At 37.0% G+C, this 19,179-nt stretch overlaps 1 protein-coding gene across 1 annotated transcript in view; it reads right to left on the reverse strand.

Annotated features, from left to right (window-relative positions):
• The window catches only part of LOC134593676 (granulocyte-macrophage colony-stimulating factor receptor subunit alpha-like), a 122,815-nt gene that overhangs the window by 37,534 nt on the left and 66,102 nt on the right, over positions 1-19,179 (reverse strand). Inside the window, exons 8-11 of the mRNA XM_063444600.1 lie at positions 12,976-13,093; positions 12,459-12,640; positions 7,123-7,271; positions 3,738-3,876 (exon numbers count right to left, since the gene is read on the reverse strand). Coding sequence (XP_063300670.1) covers positions 3,738-3,876; positions 7,123-7,271; positions 12,459-12,640; positions 12,976-13,093 — 588 coding nt within the window. The remainder of the gene's footprint in view (positions 1-3,737; positions 3,877-7,122; positions 7,272-12,458; positions 12,641-12,975; positions 13,094-19,179) is intronic.

A 19,179-nucleotide genomic window follows, 5' to 3' on the forward strand; every position in this document is an offset into this window, starting at 1 on the left:
CATAGGGAGGCGAAATGGCAGCATGTGAGTGAGACGACACCCTGCACAAGGCGCCCCAGGCACCAGCTACCCGTACGGAAAACCCGCACTCACAGGCACCCCAAACAGACTCCCCGGGGTCCCCGACCGCGCACACCCATCAGACGCCCTAATAAATTAGGTCGAGCTCGCGGTCAGGGGGATGGGAAAAAAGCAAAAACAACGCCGCCTCTACAAGAGCGTCGAAAGCCAACACGGCACGGGGAAACACACCTTAGAGTCAGACCCAGAGAGACAGAGGATCTGACCCTCATCCAACCTGTAACCCACAGAATGGTGACGCACACCCAGCCGGAATCCAGGAAATGGTATGGGGCACGGAACTGGCGAGACACCATAGCCAAGCATCTGAACATATCTGCCCATATACTGCTCAAGGCATACACAGGGCACGGAGAATTCATACAGCATCAGGTCGCTGACCTCCCGGTGACAGGCATTGGCTGAAGGAGCCAACGGCACTACAGTAGACTTCCCCCAGCCATACCTAATTCTTTGAACTGCCCGATTTATATTATCTTTTTGATTTGCTTTCTCATATGTTTTATACACAACTCGACTAATGACCAGATAGGTCCACATATGACCGCTCCCAGGCACATAACACAGCACAACATACTTGACTACAGTTTAGGGACCATACACACCGCACCAGCTGTAGCCATACATTAGTACTGCTACCACTTATCATAACGACACAGCGGCATTGACACCCCAATCATCACATATAGCTGTGGGACATAGCGACACTGTGCGCCCCTCCCAGCCAAACGCACTGCTCAAACCCAGGAGCGCCAACTAAGCGACATATCCCCCCTCAATAGCACAGTCAGATGACAAAACTAACAACCGCATCAGCCCGCACACTGACTATCAACACACTACTGTTCGTTTTTTCTTAAAAACATAAAAATGTGCATTGTTTATCACGCCTTAACACTGTTTTAACATGTTACTTGGAACGCTAGCAGCTGCTGTTGGGGCACTGTGAGCAATTTTGTACAGTTTTACCTCTGCACCAAAAATAAAGAATTAAAAAAAATAAATACAAAGAGAGATACAAAGCAAATGCAGTATAAATAGCACAAGCAGAATATGGCAACATGCACACCTCAATTTAAAGAAATCGGAATGACACGCTACGGGACATCAAAATCATATTTTGGCACAGTGCCGCTAAAAGGTTGCCTACCCCTGCACTAGAGGCTAGATTAACCCTGCAATGTAAACATAGCAGTTTTTCTTAACCCCTTCAGGACCGGCCTGTTTTTGCGATGTTTGTACGTTAAGGACCAGAGCAGTTTTAACACTTTTGTGGTGTTTGTGTTTAGCTGTAATTTTCCGCTCTCTCATTTACGGTTCCCATACAAGTTATATATTGTTTTTTTCACGACAAGAAGGGCTTTCTTTACATACCAGTATTTATATTATGTCATATATTGTATTTAAAAAAAATAATGAAATATGGTGAAAAATAAAAAAAAAAACATGTTTTTGGACTTTTACTTGAAAAATCTTTTACTTATCTACAAAAGCTAATGAAAAAAACTGCTAAATAGATTCAAAATTTTGTCCCGAGTTTAAAAACACCCAGTGTTTACATGCTTTATTGCTTTTTTTTGCAAGTTATAGGCCTATAAATACAAGTAGGAAATTGCTGTTTCAATATATATATATATTTTAAATGTATCAATAGTGACATTGTTACACCGTTATCTGTCATAAATCCCCGAAACACACCTAACATGTACATATTTTTTAAAGTAGACAACCCAGGGTATTTAAAATGGGGTATGTCCAGTCTTTTTTAGTAGCCACCTAGTCACAAACACTGGCCAAAGTTAGCATTTATATTTGTTTGTGTGTTAAAAATGCAAAAACCGCTAACTTTGGCCAGTGTTTGTGACTAAGTGGCGACTAAAAAAGGCTGAACATACCCCATTTGCAATACCTTGGGTTGTCTTCTTTTGTAAATGGTATGCCATCATGGGGCTAATTCTCATTCCTTGGCTACCATACGCTGTCAAAGGCAACCTAACCAATCTGACAAATTTCAATAAAAAAAAAAAAAGTAAAATCAAGCCTTATATTTGACCCTGTAACTTTCACAAACACTATAAAACCTCTACATGTGGGGTACTGTTATACTCAGGAGACTTCGCTGAACACAAATATTAGTGTATCAGAACAGTAAAATATATCACAGCAATAATATCCTCAGTGAAAGCTGTTTGTGTGTGAAAAATGCAAAAAACTTCACTTTCACTGACAATATCATCGCTGTGATATGTTTTACTGTTTTGAAACACTAATATTTGTGTTCAGCGAAGTCTCCCGAGTAAAACAGTACCCCCATGTACAGGATTTAGGGTGTCATAGAAAGTTACAGGGTTAAGCACAGTGCTAGCAAATTAAATTATCTGGACTTTTGGCCTGGGTTGGCAGGCAGGTCCCTCAAATTGCAATCATTAAAATTACTTAATTAGGTACAAATATTACATAAATATGCACGTAGAATTTTAATATATATACATATTTATATATTTGACGTCTACGTGTATATTTATGAAATTATTAATGTAATTTTGTATGTGGACATATGTATATTTTGTATTATTTTTATTTATTTATTTATACATAGATATATATATCATTACATTCTAAGTGTATTTTGATATAAATATATATATATCAATATCAAAATACTGTTAGAATAAAATTGAATATATATATATAATTTTTTTTTAATTATTAAAAATTATTTTTATTTTTTGTTATTTATTTTTATTAACATATTATTTGTATTTTATAATAATATATATATACCATATATATAGTTATTATATATATTGTATATATTCGTGTGTAATTTAAATATAAGTGTATTTTTATATTAATATACGTATATATAAATATAAAAATACACTTAGTGTGACATTATATATATGATATATATACATATATTATATATATAGATATAATACATGTATATATATCATATATATATATACACATATTATTATTTTTTTTACACTGATTGTTTTTTTTTTCACTTTATTTTTTTATTTTACACTTGCAGGGAGACTGCCTGTCAGCACAGACAGTCCCCCTGCAGGCAGATACAAAGACCCCTATTGCGGTCATGTGATCGAGTGATCACATGGCCGTGGGGTCCTGATCTGCCGAGGGGGGACTGCCCGGGCAGACAGGCAGTCCCCCTGGACCGGGAGGAGAGCTGATCGCCGCCGTGGGACCGACGGCGATCAGGTAAGTAGCCCAAAACCGTTATGACGGTTCAGGACCGTCAGCGGTCCAAACGCACGTTTTGCCGCTGACGGTCCTGAACCGTCAGCGGTCCTGAAGGGGTTAAACTGCTATGTTTACATCTGAAGGGTTAAAACCTGGGGGACCTGGTACCCAGACCACTTCATTGAGCTGAAGTGGTCTGGGTGACTATAGTGGTCCTTTAAACATTGCAGTTCCAGAGATACTCACAGTGGCTGTCTACCAGAATTAATTAAGCAGTAGGAAAAAATAGAATATAAATATGGAAAAAATAAGCTAGATTATAATAAAGAATATAGGCTATATTGGTGAACCAGAAAACAGTTTGTGTAAGTTACTTTATATGATAATGCATTTTAGCACACCCGTGCAGTTTTGTCTTTAAATATATATGTTTTGGTTTATGAACTTACCACAGGGTACTTGTTTACTCCATTCACCCCATTCTTTGGTTAATCCACAACTGTGCATTCCTCTTGCTCTGATTTTAAACCAACAGTCCTCTTTAAGAAGGCTTGTGTGTACTGTATAATTTTCAGTAGAAATTACATCCTATGAAAGATAAACCTACTTGTTAAAGACAGCTGGGAGAGTAGGAACACAAAAAAATGTATCAACATACCAAGATAGCATACATCAAATGTAACTTTTCTGCACAGGCAAATAAACAAACTGCACAATATATATGTATTCCTGTACTCCTGGCACTATCGCTCCCCCTCCCTACCCGGTAAATAAAGGGTTCAAACCCTTTATTTACTTAACTTATCCAAGCGCCAATGTCCCTCAGCGATGGGATGACACTCCGCCACTCCTCCGTCCCACGACGTGTGGGCTCTAATGCGTGCATTAGACCTCCCCATAGGAAAGCATTGAATTAATGCTTTCCTATGGGGAAAAATGTGATGCTGGAGATCCTCATGCAGAGCATAAGAACGTCCAGCGTCAGATACCGGACTAAAGGTCAGTTTCAAACTTTCTCTGGAACTGCAATGTTTAACATTTCAGCACTAAGGGCAATAGGGACACTGTATCCAGACCACTTCAATGAGAAGATATAGAGCTTTATTGATCATCAATATGCATACATAATACATCATTATACACATCCACACAATGGAAAAAAAATATTTTTGTATACTATAGTAATTAAAACTCAACAGGTGCAACTAAAGGCAAGTTCTGTCTAACTTACACTAACTCTAATCTCTAACGCTAAACTCTAAAAAAGATACTGTGCAGAACCCTCAAACTCCTAGGCCTCTGGTAGAGGACCCGAGAATGAGGAATACACATACCACCCAGGAGGGGCGAGAAAATAAAAATATATTATATATATATTAAAGGGACACTGTAGGCACCCAGACTACTTCAGCTCATTGAAGTGGTTTGGGTACAGTGTCGCTATTGCCCTTAGTGCAAAATATTTTTGTAAACTATAGTAATTAAAACTCAACAGGTGCAACTAAAGGTAAGCTCTGTCTTACTTACACTATCTGCAATCATAGGGTTAGGGTTAGCTAAGCTTAACACAGAGTTATTCACTAGAATTGTGAGAATTGTCAAGAATTCAAAGTGAACAATATCGACTAAATAGAATTTTAGGTGACTTGGAGAATTTTTCTAGTTTAGCAATTTTTTAAAATTCGGTTCACCCAGTTGTGTCAACTGAATAAAATAAACTGATTATGTTCATGCTTTGGTTCAGTTCATCCAAATGTATGTTCATCCCACATATTTGTTTTGAATGAAATTTGGACAAACCAATCTCCTTTTTACACTCCTTTTTTACACTCCTTTTTACACTCACCTAAGGAAAAATCCATACTAACTAGGATACAAAACAAATAATTAAATGTGTATTTGAAAAAAAAATTTCTGCAGAAAATAGGCTCCATGTATAAAAAGCACATCCTAAGCACAAGTCACTTTTTTTCCCACTAAATTTAAAGAAACCTGCATGATTTTTAATTAAAAAAGTTTTACATAAAAAGGGTTTATTGTGTTTTTAAGACAAGATTATATATTGAAAACGGAATAACTTTAATGGAAATGCTAAAAAAGGCTAGCAAAGCACTTTTTCTGTTTTATATGTAAAGAGCATACATAAGAACATTTAACTGTACACTTCTTTCTTTTATCTTCGTTTTATTATTGCAATTGAGCCAAATAGGCTCCAAATATGGACTTGGCAAATCGCCACTTTCGAATTACATTCCCCATAAACGACCGGACGAAAACCGGAAGTGACGCGCTGGGCGCAAAGCACTCTGGATCCTGTAGTGCCGAAAAACCGGAAGTGACGCGACGGCTGTTCAGCCACGTCAGGTGATCGGAAGGACCATTCCGATTGGAAGGACGCATTTTAAGCGGGATTTTACAGATTTAAAAGTACAGAGCATCAAGAAGTCTTTTACAAGCTGACTGAGGAAGCCGTTTTACCGGCGAAACGCGTTTTAGCTTTTAAAGTGGACTTAACATTTTTATTGGAAACCACTAATACTTATAATATATTTGTTCTTATCTGTTTTTTTATTTTCTAGAAAGTATTTTATATTGATTATTTATACATTGTAATAAATTCATCTATTTTTTACTACCAACTGTATCCAGCACCAGTGATTCCAGGGAAGGGGCAGTGTCACCCCACAAATTGACACTAGGTCTGCATACTTAGAGCCAGTTACCAAAAGGCTCTAAACAAGGTGAGCATTTTAATCTCATTTCTTAAAACTCACAAAAACTACAAAGGATGCTACACTTAGCTCGTTAATTCTGTGTCTTTTATATACCGTGTGGAGAGGAGAATACACCATCCAACTTGGAGAGAGGGGTCGTGTGATCTACCTTTAAAGACACAGACGTGCACAAGTTTAGAGCCTAATTCACTTGAAAAGGCTCTAAAAAATGTGAGTGTAGACATAATTGTGAACTCACTCAATTTCCAACCACAGTGTTTAATATACTGCACAATTATTTGTATATATTCTTGTTTTCTTTTGTATATTCACTACATTGGAGAACGCAAAGGGTACCTGTCTTTGAACCACAGGTAACTTACTGTAATCCTTCACCAAACACAGCACTGCACTCTTAAAGGTAGAGGACCCAAGGGGTGGCAACACCAATTGGGCCTGAAACCTTTTTTGTATCTTGGTGATTATCTTTGTATGGTGGGCTTTTGAGGAGTACCCACAGAGTGTTTTTCAGCAGCTAGAACCCACTGTTTATACCTATTACTTAGCGCCATATATTCCACACCTATTGTGTAAAAATCCAATCTCCTTTTTAACCTATCACAAATATATACTTCACTTTGGTCAAACCGCATGCCTCAAAAATAAGACATGCAAAACGTGTAATTTTGATCCTTCAGTGGGTTGAGTAAGGGGTATGGGGAAGAGGGATGTAAAACAGTACTACCCAATCTCAAATACGGGATTGTGGAAGGAACATTGATCTGTCCACTCCTTTTTTTCTAATTTACATTTTTAAAAATCTGCTCATTTGTTGCTGACCCCTTCTAATTAAGCTGACTCGACTTTGCTCTGCAATCTGTTGATATGTTCGTTATTACTAACCTCCTAGTAGACTCAAAGTGGGTTTTAAGTGTTGTGGCAAAAATAAAATTACAAAAGAGAAAACAAAACAAAAGAAGATTACAACTAAATGTTTTTCTTTTTATTTAACAAATTACAACTGTTTAACAAATAAATATATTTAAATATATGGTTGTGAACAAAGAATTACCAGAAATTCTGTGATGTACCAAAATGTTTTCTTTTTAATTTAACACACCTTAATTTTTTCGTCTATCTGAATGTTATATTCATAGCAGTTATTCCCAACAGCCTCTTGTTCACTCAAACTGTAGGGTCTCGCCCATCGTATTGTTATACTCTGAGAAGAACGCTCCAAACTGATATGCCCTGGAGGATTTAACATTTCTTTAAAAAAAGAAAAAAGAAAGAAAAGATTTGTAAGATAAGAGATGTATGTACATATTTAAGTCACATACATATTTCCTTAAACTGCCTTAGCTAGAAACAGTATATTTATGTTGCTTTTAAGTCAAGATATTCTCTCACAAGTTTTCTTTACCCCCATCATGGCACACCATTTGCAAAAGAAGATAATAGACTTGGAGATTCATTTTGGGTCAAACTGCTATTTGATCGATTTCAAACTGATTGGGTGTTGTGACAAAATTCTTATTTGAAGGCTGCCACATTTTTGGCAGAATTTTGGGAGAATTGACTCTCGCAAGCCCACACATGCTTGCGTCACTTCTTGCTTCTGGGGCCAGTACTTAAGAGAATATAAAAGAGGCTGCTAGGTGTTTATTTATTTTTTTGCTGTGGGGGCCAATAAGTAGCTTAGATTTCCATGACGGACAAGAGGTCTGCCAAATTATGTGGGCTGTATCACCTGTTCAATCAAGAGGTAGCAGAAAAAAAAGATGATTTGTGGTTAGGAAACAAACTGCGAATCTTGATTTTATTCAAAGATCAAATGACAACTGACCAATAGAGGGAAAAATGGAGAAACAGTGTAACAATCTATATTTTCAAGCAGGCTTTTCCCAGACACTTCAACTGCAGCTACTGAGGGAGGGATACCAGCAGTGATATTGTGTGTTTACTCTTGCTGTGCCAGTGTGGGAGTGGGAGATAAATTGATTCTAACATGAGACCAGGTTTAGCTTGTTGCTGTATTTAGCTAGTGGCTACTGCCAAGTCACTTGAAACATTTTTTGAGTGGATGGAGATTAACATTTTGTCATTGATCCTACTGTGAGACTAGGTTACCAATACAGGCATTTCCCGGTTTACGAACTCCCGGTTCACGTTTTCCCGCCTTTACCTACGCTTTCCGGACGTGCCGCCATTTTGTTTTGCCGATATTTTGTTTCAGCGCTCCGTGGATGCTGACGGAGGAGCATGCTTGGGAGCATATAAAAGATGAATTTGTGGCCAGGAGAAGACAGGAAGAGAGAAAGGTTAGTGTAAAAAATGGGTTTGTGTGTGTGTGTGGCTGAGATTGATGTCTGTCTGTGTGTGTGGGATGGCAGAGAGGCCCCCAAAACGGGTCTGGAATTATACAGTAATTTAAAGGACTTACATTTTTTCTATCATCAAAAAAACCACCATGGCTATTAATGCAAACAATTGTGACTCAGAGCAAAGCTTAGTTATTATTTACATGTTCTAATCATGCCTTCAAGCGACATGATTGTGTGAACAATCTTTCCCCCCCTCAGTGTGGAATATTGATCTCAGACTGTGCAGGGGGTGTCATTATTTATTATAATGAGGATCATTATGGACTCCTCAGGATTATTCATTAATCAGGATGATGAGACTGTGCTGTCCTCTGCATTTCACAAGACCTGGAATACAATATTATTATTATTTTTTAATTATTTTGTACTTCATTTTTGCTGTACCTGGTGCTCTTATGACCTAGGCTACAGAAGTGTACCTTGTGATGCAGTTTTAGGAACAGTTTGTATAGTTAGGGCTGCTTTGTATAATGGTGTACTCACCTGAAGGTGCTGTGAACTGTAACAGCCATCTCAGGGTACACCTGAACCTTTATTAGTGCAGATAGACACAGAGTTGGAAACAGAAACTGAGAAATGAAAGCCAACATATATTTGCTATGCTTTCATTTTGTATTTGTGCTTAATTATTTAGGTTTTAATGGTAAAACTTATTGGTCAGGAACGAAACCCATGTTTATTACATTGCGGTCTATGGGAAATTAGTTCTCACTTTATGAACCCTTACTTTATTAACTAGGCTTTGGAACCAATTAGTTTGTAAAGTCGGTGTGACAGAGCGCTGGCACTCCGACTGAGTACATCCGCCAATCAATGCTCCTAGCGCTTGCCGAGGACTCCGAGCACTCCAACTGACACCATCAGCACTGAGGACCCCACTTCCAGCGATGCAGCTGGGCCGAGGTCTCACCGTCTCTCACTCACCCTGGATCCACGACCAGGATCCAGCTCCCAGTGGGTGAACCTCTCCTAAACCCAGAGGGGGTAGCAGGAACAAATCAAGCTCCTACAAGAGCTTACTCTGGGGAGTAAGTGATTATAGCAATCCCCAGAGTGTAGGTATTCCTTCCCCCAAGCATGAGCCAAGGCTTCAAGAAAGGTGCAAGTAGGTCTGCTTTATTGTGGGCTACCTGCCCGGTATCTATGCAAGTGTCCACCAGGTGGACACTCCCCTAGGGGACCTGATGGAACAATAGGACACATATTGGATATTAGCCAATCACAGACAATACAAACCAAACACTCCCACAGTGACATCACAATCCCTCCTCTCTATCCTGGAGATAATTGGGGAGTAATCAAATTATCTCCCAGGACAGAGGCAAGACTTCATTAACCACATGGTTGCAAAAAGACATAAAATTACACAATGTTACAATTACTATATATAACATATACATGCAACATATCCCCAGATAGATTAGATCTGAGTGCACATTATTACCGAATGGCACTCAGATCACCTACATACAGTTCAATCGCCATGGATTTGTTACCCAAATAGACTCCATGGCATAGCTATCTGGGGTAGCACTACTCACATACTGAAAGTTCCGAATGCCTCGGCAGAAATACACAAATAAACCTTTCTGCAGGAGAAAATACAGCTATCAGCATAGGGGCCATAGTCAGAAGGCAGGAGGCTAGCCAGTAGTCCCCTCCAGGCACAAGTGGCGAAGGGCACTTTGTCACAGTCCGGAACTACCTGTATATAGTTGTTAAAAGTTTTTTTTTGTTAACTGAGAAAGAAAATCCCCCCCCCGCCCCCCCCCCCCCCCCATTTTTTTTGAGTGTGGGGTTCAGTGAAAGAGAAGAAAAAATATGTTTCTCTGGACTAGTTGAGTCATTGATTCTAGTGGTAAACTAGGTTTCGCTTAATTCTATAGCTAGCTAGTTACTGCTGGCGGCACTTGAAACATGTTTGAGCAGATGATAGTAGACTGACATTTTGTCATTGATCCTAGTGTGAGGTGTGAGACTAGGTTACCAATTTGTTGTTAAACTTTTTTTTTTCTTCACTAAAATCCTGTTTTAATTTTTTCTGAGTGTAATCAGTTCAGTGTAAGCCGTGCAAGTAGTCAAGCACTGTGCAGTGTTGTCACAATATCTAGTGATCCAACACGCAGAGAGTAAATTATAAAAGATTTAACAATGTATACCGGTCCCTAGAGTAACCAGGCTTTACATTTGCTGGATAGAGAATGGTCACGGACAAGCCGAGTCAAGGAAACCAGGGAAGCAAAAACCAAAAACTGAGAATAGTCAGAATAGTTGATATCAATAAACCAGAAATATACAGAAAATACAAGCACCATTGGTAACCAAAACTAGAACCACAACAGGGCAATGATCCTTGCCCTATGAAGCCTTTTTATAGTCTGTGGCTTTAATTCCATAGCCACGCCTTCAAAGCATTTGAATTCAAATGTTTTGGCTGGCCGTGATGTTATTAGTTTCATGATGTTGGCGTGCGCTGCATCATAAAAGGGGACTGGGCAACAGCGGCCGGCGTCTGAACTGCTGAGGAAAGGAGAGTGACTGTGGGAAGTGTCCCTTTCCACCATATGGATGTCCCCAGGCTGTTTTGGACAACAAAAGGTGCTGTGACAAGTGTTTCTTAAAGTCAAACACAATAACGTTACAGAACATCTACCAAGCACCAATCCATTCAGCAACACAAGTACCTATTAATGCTGAATAAAGTTGTGTTTGTTTACACAATACACAATCATTCATTTCCACAATTTATTTAACAAATCCACCATAATCATTGTCACATGCTAATCCAAGAAGAATTTGAGGGATGGTAGAAGATGGGGTCCTGTTTCCCAATCCACATTTGGCAGTAATGTCATTGCTTTTTTTGTGTGTATGGGTTTAGAAAAAATACCCCTCTCTGTATCATTGTAGATTTTACCTTTTAGCTGGAAGCAGCCAAGTGAATTGCTAGCGTAGGACTCACCTTGATTTTTCTTATTAAAATTTGGCCAATTTGCAGTGAAATGAATAGCGACAGTTAAAAACATATTATTTTTTTAACTGTGCATTTCAGAGGCTTTATGTGCACTACTACCTTTTCTCCAGGTTTTGGAAGAACTTATAGGATCAAATAAAATACATTTTCTAATGTTGACTTGTCTCTTTGTCTTCTTTCTAGAGATGCAACTTAGTAAAAATAGACTATCTGTGCCAACATACAGACCAGTGTAACACTGTGATGTTATTTCTAACCCTAACAAAGTAGCCCTAACTTTAGCTAACCCTAGCTAAACTTAACCATAGCTAACCCTGATCTAATTCATATTTACCCTAGCTAAGCTTAACTTTAGCTAACCATAGGTTCCCTCCAGCTTATTACTGTATTTAGAGTCTCCACCTGCTGCCAAATATTCCAGCTCCTCGTTCATTCAAGCAATGTCCCCCACCTGCTTTAATATGTATTAATAGCCCAACAGTGGGGGTAGTGGGGGCAGCTGCTCACTATTTAATACACACTGTGATTATTACCAATTGCAGGTGGAAGAAGTTAACATTTGTGGCTCACTGTTGATTTTGATAATGTTGGTGTTTTTCATTTTTTACTTTACATGTATGGGGTTATGCTTTGATTGGTATCTATCTATCTATCTATCTATTTATCTATCTATCTATCTATCTATCTATCTATCTATCTATCTGTCTGATGCCAAAATACCAGAGTATTGCAGTGTGCAATGGTACCCTTTTTCTTGGACTAACATAATATTCTAAAGACAATCTTTCAAAAGGTTTACTCTCTTTCTCAGGTCTGAGCCTGTTAGTCCAATAAAAAAGAATAATACAATTAGAAAAATCTATCTATCTATCTATCTATCTATCTAAACTAGCTATCTGTCTTTCTAGCAGTAAAAAATTGGCTAGGTAATACTTAAATATCCGACGATCAACGTTTCAGTCCTCGGTATATATACAGTTCATAGCTCATATACATACAGTTCATAGAAGTTATGGCACACTCATGGTCTTTCTAGTGCAACCTTATTCATATATATATATATATATATATATATATATATATATATATATAACATACCTTTTTCAGCAGGTGTAAAACACATTACGAACATTTGTATGTTTTCTTTGCTTGATCCTTCTATTGTAATGCAGACATGTGCAAAATAATCTTTCAAATCAGAAATTCTGCAATTAACCTTTCTCTTTTGTGCATCATATTCAAATGTAGACATGTTATACATTAACTCCATATTATGTTGTCTGTAACCACAATGAGACAAAATATTAGCAATAATAATATTTCATGGATACACAAAGCAACACAACGACTAGAATAATATCTATACTTGGTATGAGTTGGAATGATAATGTGGAAGGTTGAACTTTTGATTTATAATAGCAACTCAGACCAAAAAGGTTGTTGGTGCTAAAAATGGCAAGGTTTGACAGATTACCAAAATGGTTTGACAGAATACTATCAGACATGCTATAGAGGGTGGGGTGCTTAAATTGCACATTTAACATAAATAGCACCTGTTATAAAAGTAATACACAAGCATATTTGTACACACAGGTAACAAAGGGACAGTGCATACCTCATAAAAAGTGTGTAGACAGTATCGTTGGGTGCATTTTTCCCATAATTCCAAGAGCAAGTTATGTAAGTGCTCAAAACCACACAAGAGACATTTTCTGCAGCTGTTCCTTTCATCCCTATAGTAAAAAATGCAGTGAAGAAGATATTGTTATCCCTGTGTTTGTAAATTAAAATGTAAAGTGGAAAACTGTACTGTACTGTGAAATGTAATTTTGGAAACTGTACAGGCCCCTGGAAGCAGGGCACATGTATGAGTGTGGATATGGATGAAACAGGATGGGCTGTGTTTATGTTGGGGGAGTGTTGTATGAGAGGAAGTGGGTGGTGACAATTGGGACCAGTGGCGGATCCAGAGCCTGATCTCGGGAGGGGCACTTGTAGATTATTTAAATAAATAATCCTAGCACAATAACCACTACAGCTCAGTGTAGTAGTTATGGTGCCAGTAGTGCCAGGATCCCACCCCAGAGTAAGTAGTCATACCATTTAAGAACAGTTTGACAACTTACCTGGGGTCTGCTGGGATATAGGGCATAGGAGAAGTGGTGTGTGTTAGGGGTGAAGTGTGTGTGAAAGGTGCAGAGTGTGAGCAGTGAAGTGAATGTGAGTGCGTAAGGGCGGCAGTGTGTGTGTTAGGGGGCAGTGTGTGTGTGAGGAAGGCGGTGTGTGTATGAGCGCACTGTATGTCTGTGTGGGGCAGTGTGCGTATGGGGGCACTGTATGTATGTGTGGGGCAGTGTGTGTATGGGGGGCACTGTATGTGTCTGTATTGGGGGGTTGTGTGTGTGTGGGGGGCAATGTGTGTATGGCACTGTATGTGTCTGTGTGTGTGTGGGTTTGCAGTGTGTGTATGGGTGTGCAGTGTGTGTATGTGGGCAGTGTTTGTGGGGCAGTGTGTGTATGGGTGTGCAGTGTGTTGTGGTGACATTCTGTCATCAAACTAATATGGTGACCAGGGGTCATGTGACCAAGCTCATGTATGCCTTTCTCACAGTGGGATAAGCTTTACCTTTGATATGGTAATTCAATACCTTTACAGGTCAGGAAAGAGATAACCACTCCCCCCTATCCCCATTCCTTCCTGTTCCTTCTTGGCTGTGCTACTAAGCAGACCCTTAAGCAGACATGGGCTAATTTTTATCATAGTGAACTGTGAGTGGGATCTGGTGATTTTATAAGATTTAGTTGTTATTGTTAGTTAGGTTGTTGTTGCTGTTGTTGTTGTTGGTATAGTTAGTTAGATTGTGTGTCATTATTTGTATGTTGTTGTTGTTTTGTCTCTGAATAAATATTTGTTAAAGTAGACGGACCAGAGTTTATATGTGTATGCGTACATAATAATTTATAGAGTTTGGTAATACACCACATGTGGCGACCATGAATTTTAGACTTCTACAACAAATGTTTGTGAGGCGCAATAACTACCATATTGATACATAATCTAAGAGCAAGAGACTTTATAGCATAGCCGACTTTATAGCATTGCAACAAGAGAGAGACAATACAGCACATGGGCTATTAAAAATGGCCAAAACATCAAAGGTTCCAATGCAGTGAAACTATTCAATTTTCCCTTTTTATCACCAATACTTTAAAACTGTACAGAAACAAAGTTAAACCTATAAATGCTACAATTTGCAACAAAATATGCTCTGTCAGTCACAATACACAAATTTAAAACAGTCAACAAAACACATATGTATATTTGTTTCAACAACGAATCCTATGCTATTGTGACCAAATGGCTACTAAAAAAGACTGGACATCCCTTATTTGCAATACCTTGGGTCGTCTACTATTGCAAATGGCATGCCATTATGGGTGTAAATTTTATTTCCTGGGCTACTATACAGTCTCAAAGGCAACGTAACCAATCTGGCGAATTTCAATTTCAAATGTAACACGCTATATTTGACCCTGTAACTTACCAAAACACCATAAAACCTGTACATAGGGGGTACTGTTTTACACGTAAGACTTTGCTGAATACAAATATGTGTATTTTATTGCAGTAAAAGCAAACAGTATTATGACATTGACAGTTAAAATGTCATGTAGAACGAAAAAAATAAAAAAAAATCTTATTTTCTCCCATTTTTTTCATATTAAATTATGTTTCATAGCTAAATATTTGATATTAAATGAAAGCCCTGTTTCCCCTGAATAAAATGATATATAATAAGGGGGGGTGCATTTAATATGAAAGAGGTGAATTACGGTTGGACAGAAATATAGCGCAAATGCCAGGTTTTGTTTACGTTTTGTTTTGTTCACAACTTGTACATTTGGCTGCGGTGTTAAGGGGTTAACCCCATAAGACCGGAGGGCGTACTATTACGTCCTTTTAAAAGCGGCTCTAAACGCCGCCGGACGTAATAGTACGCCCTCCGGTTTTTAGTAACTTACCCGGTCGCTGGCGGTCCCACGCCGGCGATCGCGGTTCGGGGGACTCCCAGGGAGCCCCCCGCGGCACGTCCGCCCTCCAGGAGCCCTCCCGGCCATGTGAGAGTGAGGTCCTTGCGAGGACCTCACAATCACATGGCCGGTATAGCTGCCTGCTGCATTGCCAGCAGGGGGACCAACTGTAATGACAGTTGGTCCCCCTGCTGGCTGAAAATAAAATAAAAAAATGTTAAAACAGTGTAAAAATAAATAAATTATTTACTTAGATCATATATATATATTATATATATATGATCTAAGTATATATATACACATATACACACATACACATACACCGTCTAGGTGTATTTTAATATTAATATATATATAATTATATATATATATTAATATCAAATTACACGTAGACTGATACTGATTAAATATATATATAATTATTGTTATATATATATTTATAAATAATATAAAAAAAATTAATATGTAAATACGTAAAAAAATTAAATAAAAAAAATAATTAAAAATAAAATATTAAAAAATATATAGATGTGTTTTATTTCGTTCTAACTGTATTCTGATATTAATATATATATATTTATATCAAAATACACTTATAACGAAATAATATATATATCTATATACATAAATATATACGTATATATCACTATATATATACCTATATATAAATAAAAATATTTAAAAAAAAAAAATATATATATACGTATATATACACATATGTATATATACATATATTAATTCTACACATATATTTATGTAATAATTTTACATAATTAGGTATCCTAATTAATTACAATTAGCGGGACCTATACAACACAAAATACACACTCAAATAGACTGTGCAAACACAAAATAAATAAATAAACTTAACTTAGCAACAGCTTCCCAACGGCAACTTTCCACATAGGTGCCAAAATAGAACAAATGGATATATATATCAGGGAAATCGCTGTCTGGACCTATAAAAATTAATAAGACATAGTGAAGACTGTTACATATATATATATATATTTATTTTATATATGTAACAGTCTTCACTATGTCTTATTAATTTTTATAGGTCCAGACAGCGATTTCCCTGATATATATATCCATTTAGCGGGACCTGCCTGACCACCCATGCCGAAAGTATAGGGAATTTAATTTGCTAGCACTATATTTAACCCTATAACTTTCCAAGACACCATAAAACCTGTACATGGGGGGTACTGTTTTACTCGGGAGACTTCGCTGAACACAAATATTAGTGTTTCAAAACAGTAAAATGTATTACAACCATGATATCGCCAGTAAAAGTGACGTTTTTTGAATTTTTCACGCACAAACAGCACTTACAGGGACGATATTATTGCTGCAATACTTTTTACTGTTTTGAAACACAAATATTTGTGTTCAGCGAAGTCTCCTGAGTACAACAGTACCCCTCATGTACAGGTTTTATGGTGTTTTCAAAAATTACAGCGTCAAATATAAGGCTTGTGTTTAATTTTTTTCACATTAAAATTCGCCAGATTGCTTACGTTGCCTTTATGACCCTATGGTAGCCCAAGAATGAAAATTACCCCTATGATGGCATACCATTTGCAATAGTAGACAACCAAAGGTATTGCAAATGGGGTATGTCCAGTCTTTTTTAGTAGCCACTTAGTCACAAACACTGGCCAAAATTGGCGTTTTTTGCATTTTTCACACACAAACAAATACAAACGCTAACTTTGGCCAGTGTTTGTGACCAAATGGCTACTAAAAAAGACTGGACATCGCTTATTTGCAATACCTTGGGTCGTCTACTATTGCAAATGGTATGCCATTATGGGTGTAAATTTATTTCCTGGGCTACTATACAGTCTCAAAGGCAACGTAACCAATCTGGCGAATTTCAATTTCAAATGTAACACGCTATATTTGACCCTGTAACTTCCCAAAACACCATAAAACCTGTACATAGGGGGTACTGTTTTACACGTGAGACTTTGCTGAATACAAATATGTGTATTTTATTGCAGTAAAAGCAAACAGTATTATGACATTGACAGTTAAAATGTCATGAAGAACGAAAAAAATAAAAAAAAATCTTATTTTCTCCCATTTTTTTCATATTAAATTATGTTTCATAGCTAAATATTTGATATTAAATGAAAGCCCTGTTTCCCCTGAATAAAATGATATATAATAAGGGGGGGTGCATTTAATATGAAAGAGGTGAATTACGGTTGGACAGACATATAGCGCAAATGCCAGGTTTTGTTTACGTTTTGTTTCGTTCACAACTTGTACATTTGGCTGCGGTGTTAAGGGGTTAACCCCTTAAGGACTGGACTTTTTTTGCGATGTTGTACATTTGCGACCAGGCATCTTTTTACACTTTTGTGGTGTTTGTGTTTAGCTGTAATTTTCCGCTCTCTCATTTACTGTTCATATACAAATTATATATTGTTTTTTTCAGGACAAAAGGGGCTTTCTTTACATACCATTATTTATATAATCTCATGTAATTTAATTTTTAAAAAATGAAAAAATATGATGAAAAATTGAAAAAAAATACATGTTTTTTGACTTTTATGTGAAAAATCTTTTATTCATCTACAAAAGCGAATGAAAAAAACTGCTAAATAGATTCAAAATTTTGTCCTGAGTTTAAAAATACCCAGTGTTTACATGCTTTTTGCTATTTTTTTGCATGTTATAGGGCTATAAGTACAAGTAGGATATTGCGGTTTCAAAACATATATTTTTAAAATTTATCAATAGTGACATTGTAACACTATTATCTGTCATAAATCGCTGAATAACACCCCACATGTACATATTTTTTTTAAAGTAGACAACCCAGGGTATTCAATATGGGGTATGTCCAGACTTTTTTAGTAGCCACTTAGTCGCAAACACTGGCCAAAGTTAGCGTTCATATTTGTTTGTGTGTGAAAAAAGTAAAAAACTAAATTGAACGCTAATTTTGGCCAGTGTTTGTGACCAAGTGGTTACTAAAAAAGACTGGTCATACCCCATTTGCAATACCTTGGGTTGTCTTCTTTCGCAAATGGTATGCCATCATGGGGGTAATTCTCATTCCTGGGCTACCATACGCTCTCAAAGGCAATGTAACCAACCTGGTCATTTTCAATGTAAAAATATTTGACCCATATATTTGACCCTGTAACTTTCAAAAACACTATAAAACCTGTACATGGGGGGTACTGTTATACTCAGGAGACTTTGCTGAACACAAATATTAGTGTTTCAAAACTGGAAAATGTATCACAACAATTATATCATCAGTAAACGTGCTGTTTATGTGTGAAAAATGCAAAAAAAGTCACTTTCACTGACAATATCATCGCTGTGATACGTTTTACTGTTTTGAATCACTAATATTTGTGTTCAGCAAAGTCTCCCGAGTAAAACAGTACCCCCCATGTACAGGTTTTAGGGTGTCGTAGAACGTTACAGGGTAAAATACAGTGCTAGCAAATTAAATTCTCTAGACTTTTGGCCTGGGTTGGCAGGCAGGTCCCTTAAATTGCAATCAATAAAATAACTTAATTATGTAAAAATATTACATAAATATGCACGTAGAATTTAAATATATATGCATATTTATATATTTGAAGTCTACGTGTATATTTATATAATTATTTATGTCATTTTGTATATGGACATATGAATAGTTTGTATTCTTTTTATTTATTTATATATACATAGATATATATACAATTTCATTCTAAGTGTATTTTGATATAAATATATATATATTAATATCAAAATACAGTTAGAATAACATTTCGTA

The sequence above is a fragment of the Pelobates fuscus genome, chromosome 1, assembly GCF_036172605.1.
Source record: "Pelobates fuscus isolate aPelFus1 chromosome 1, aPelFus1.pri, whole genome shotgun sequence".
Lineage (NCBI taxonomy): Eukaryota > Metazoa > Chordata > Amphibia > Anura > Pelobatidae > Pelobates > Pelobates fuscus.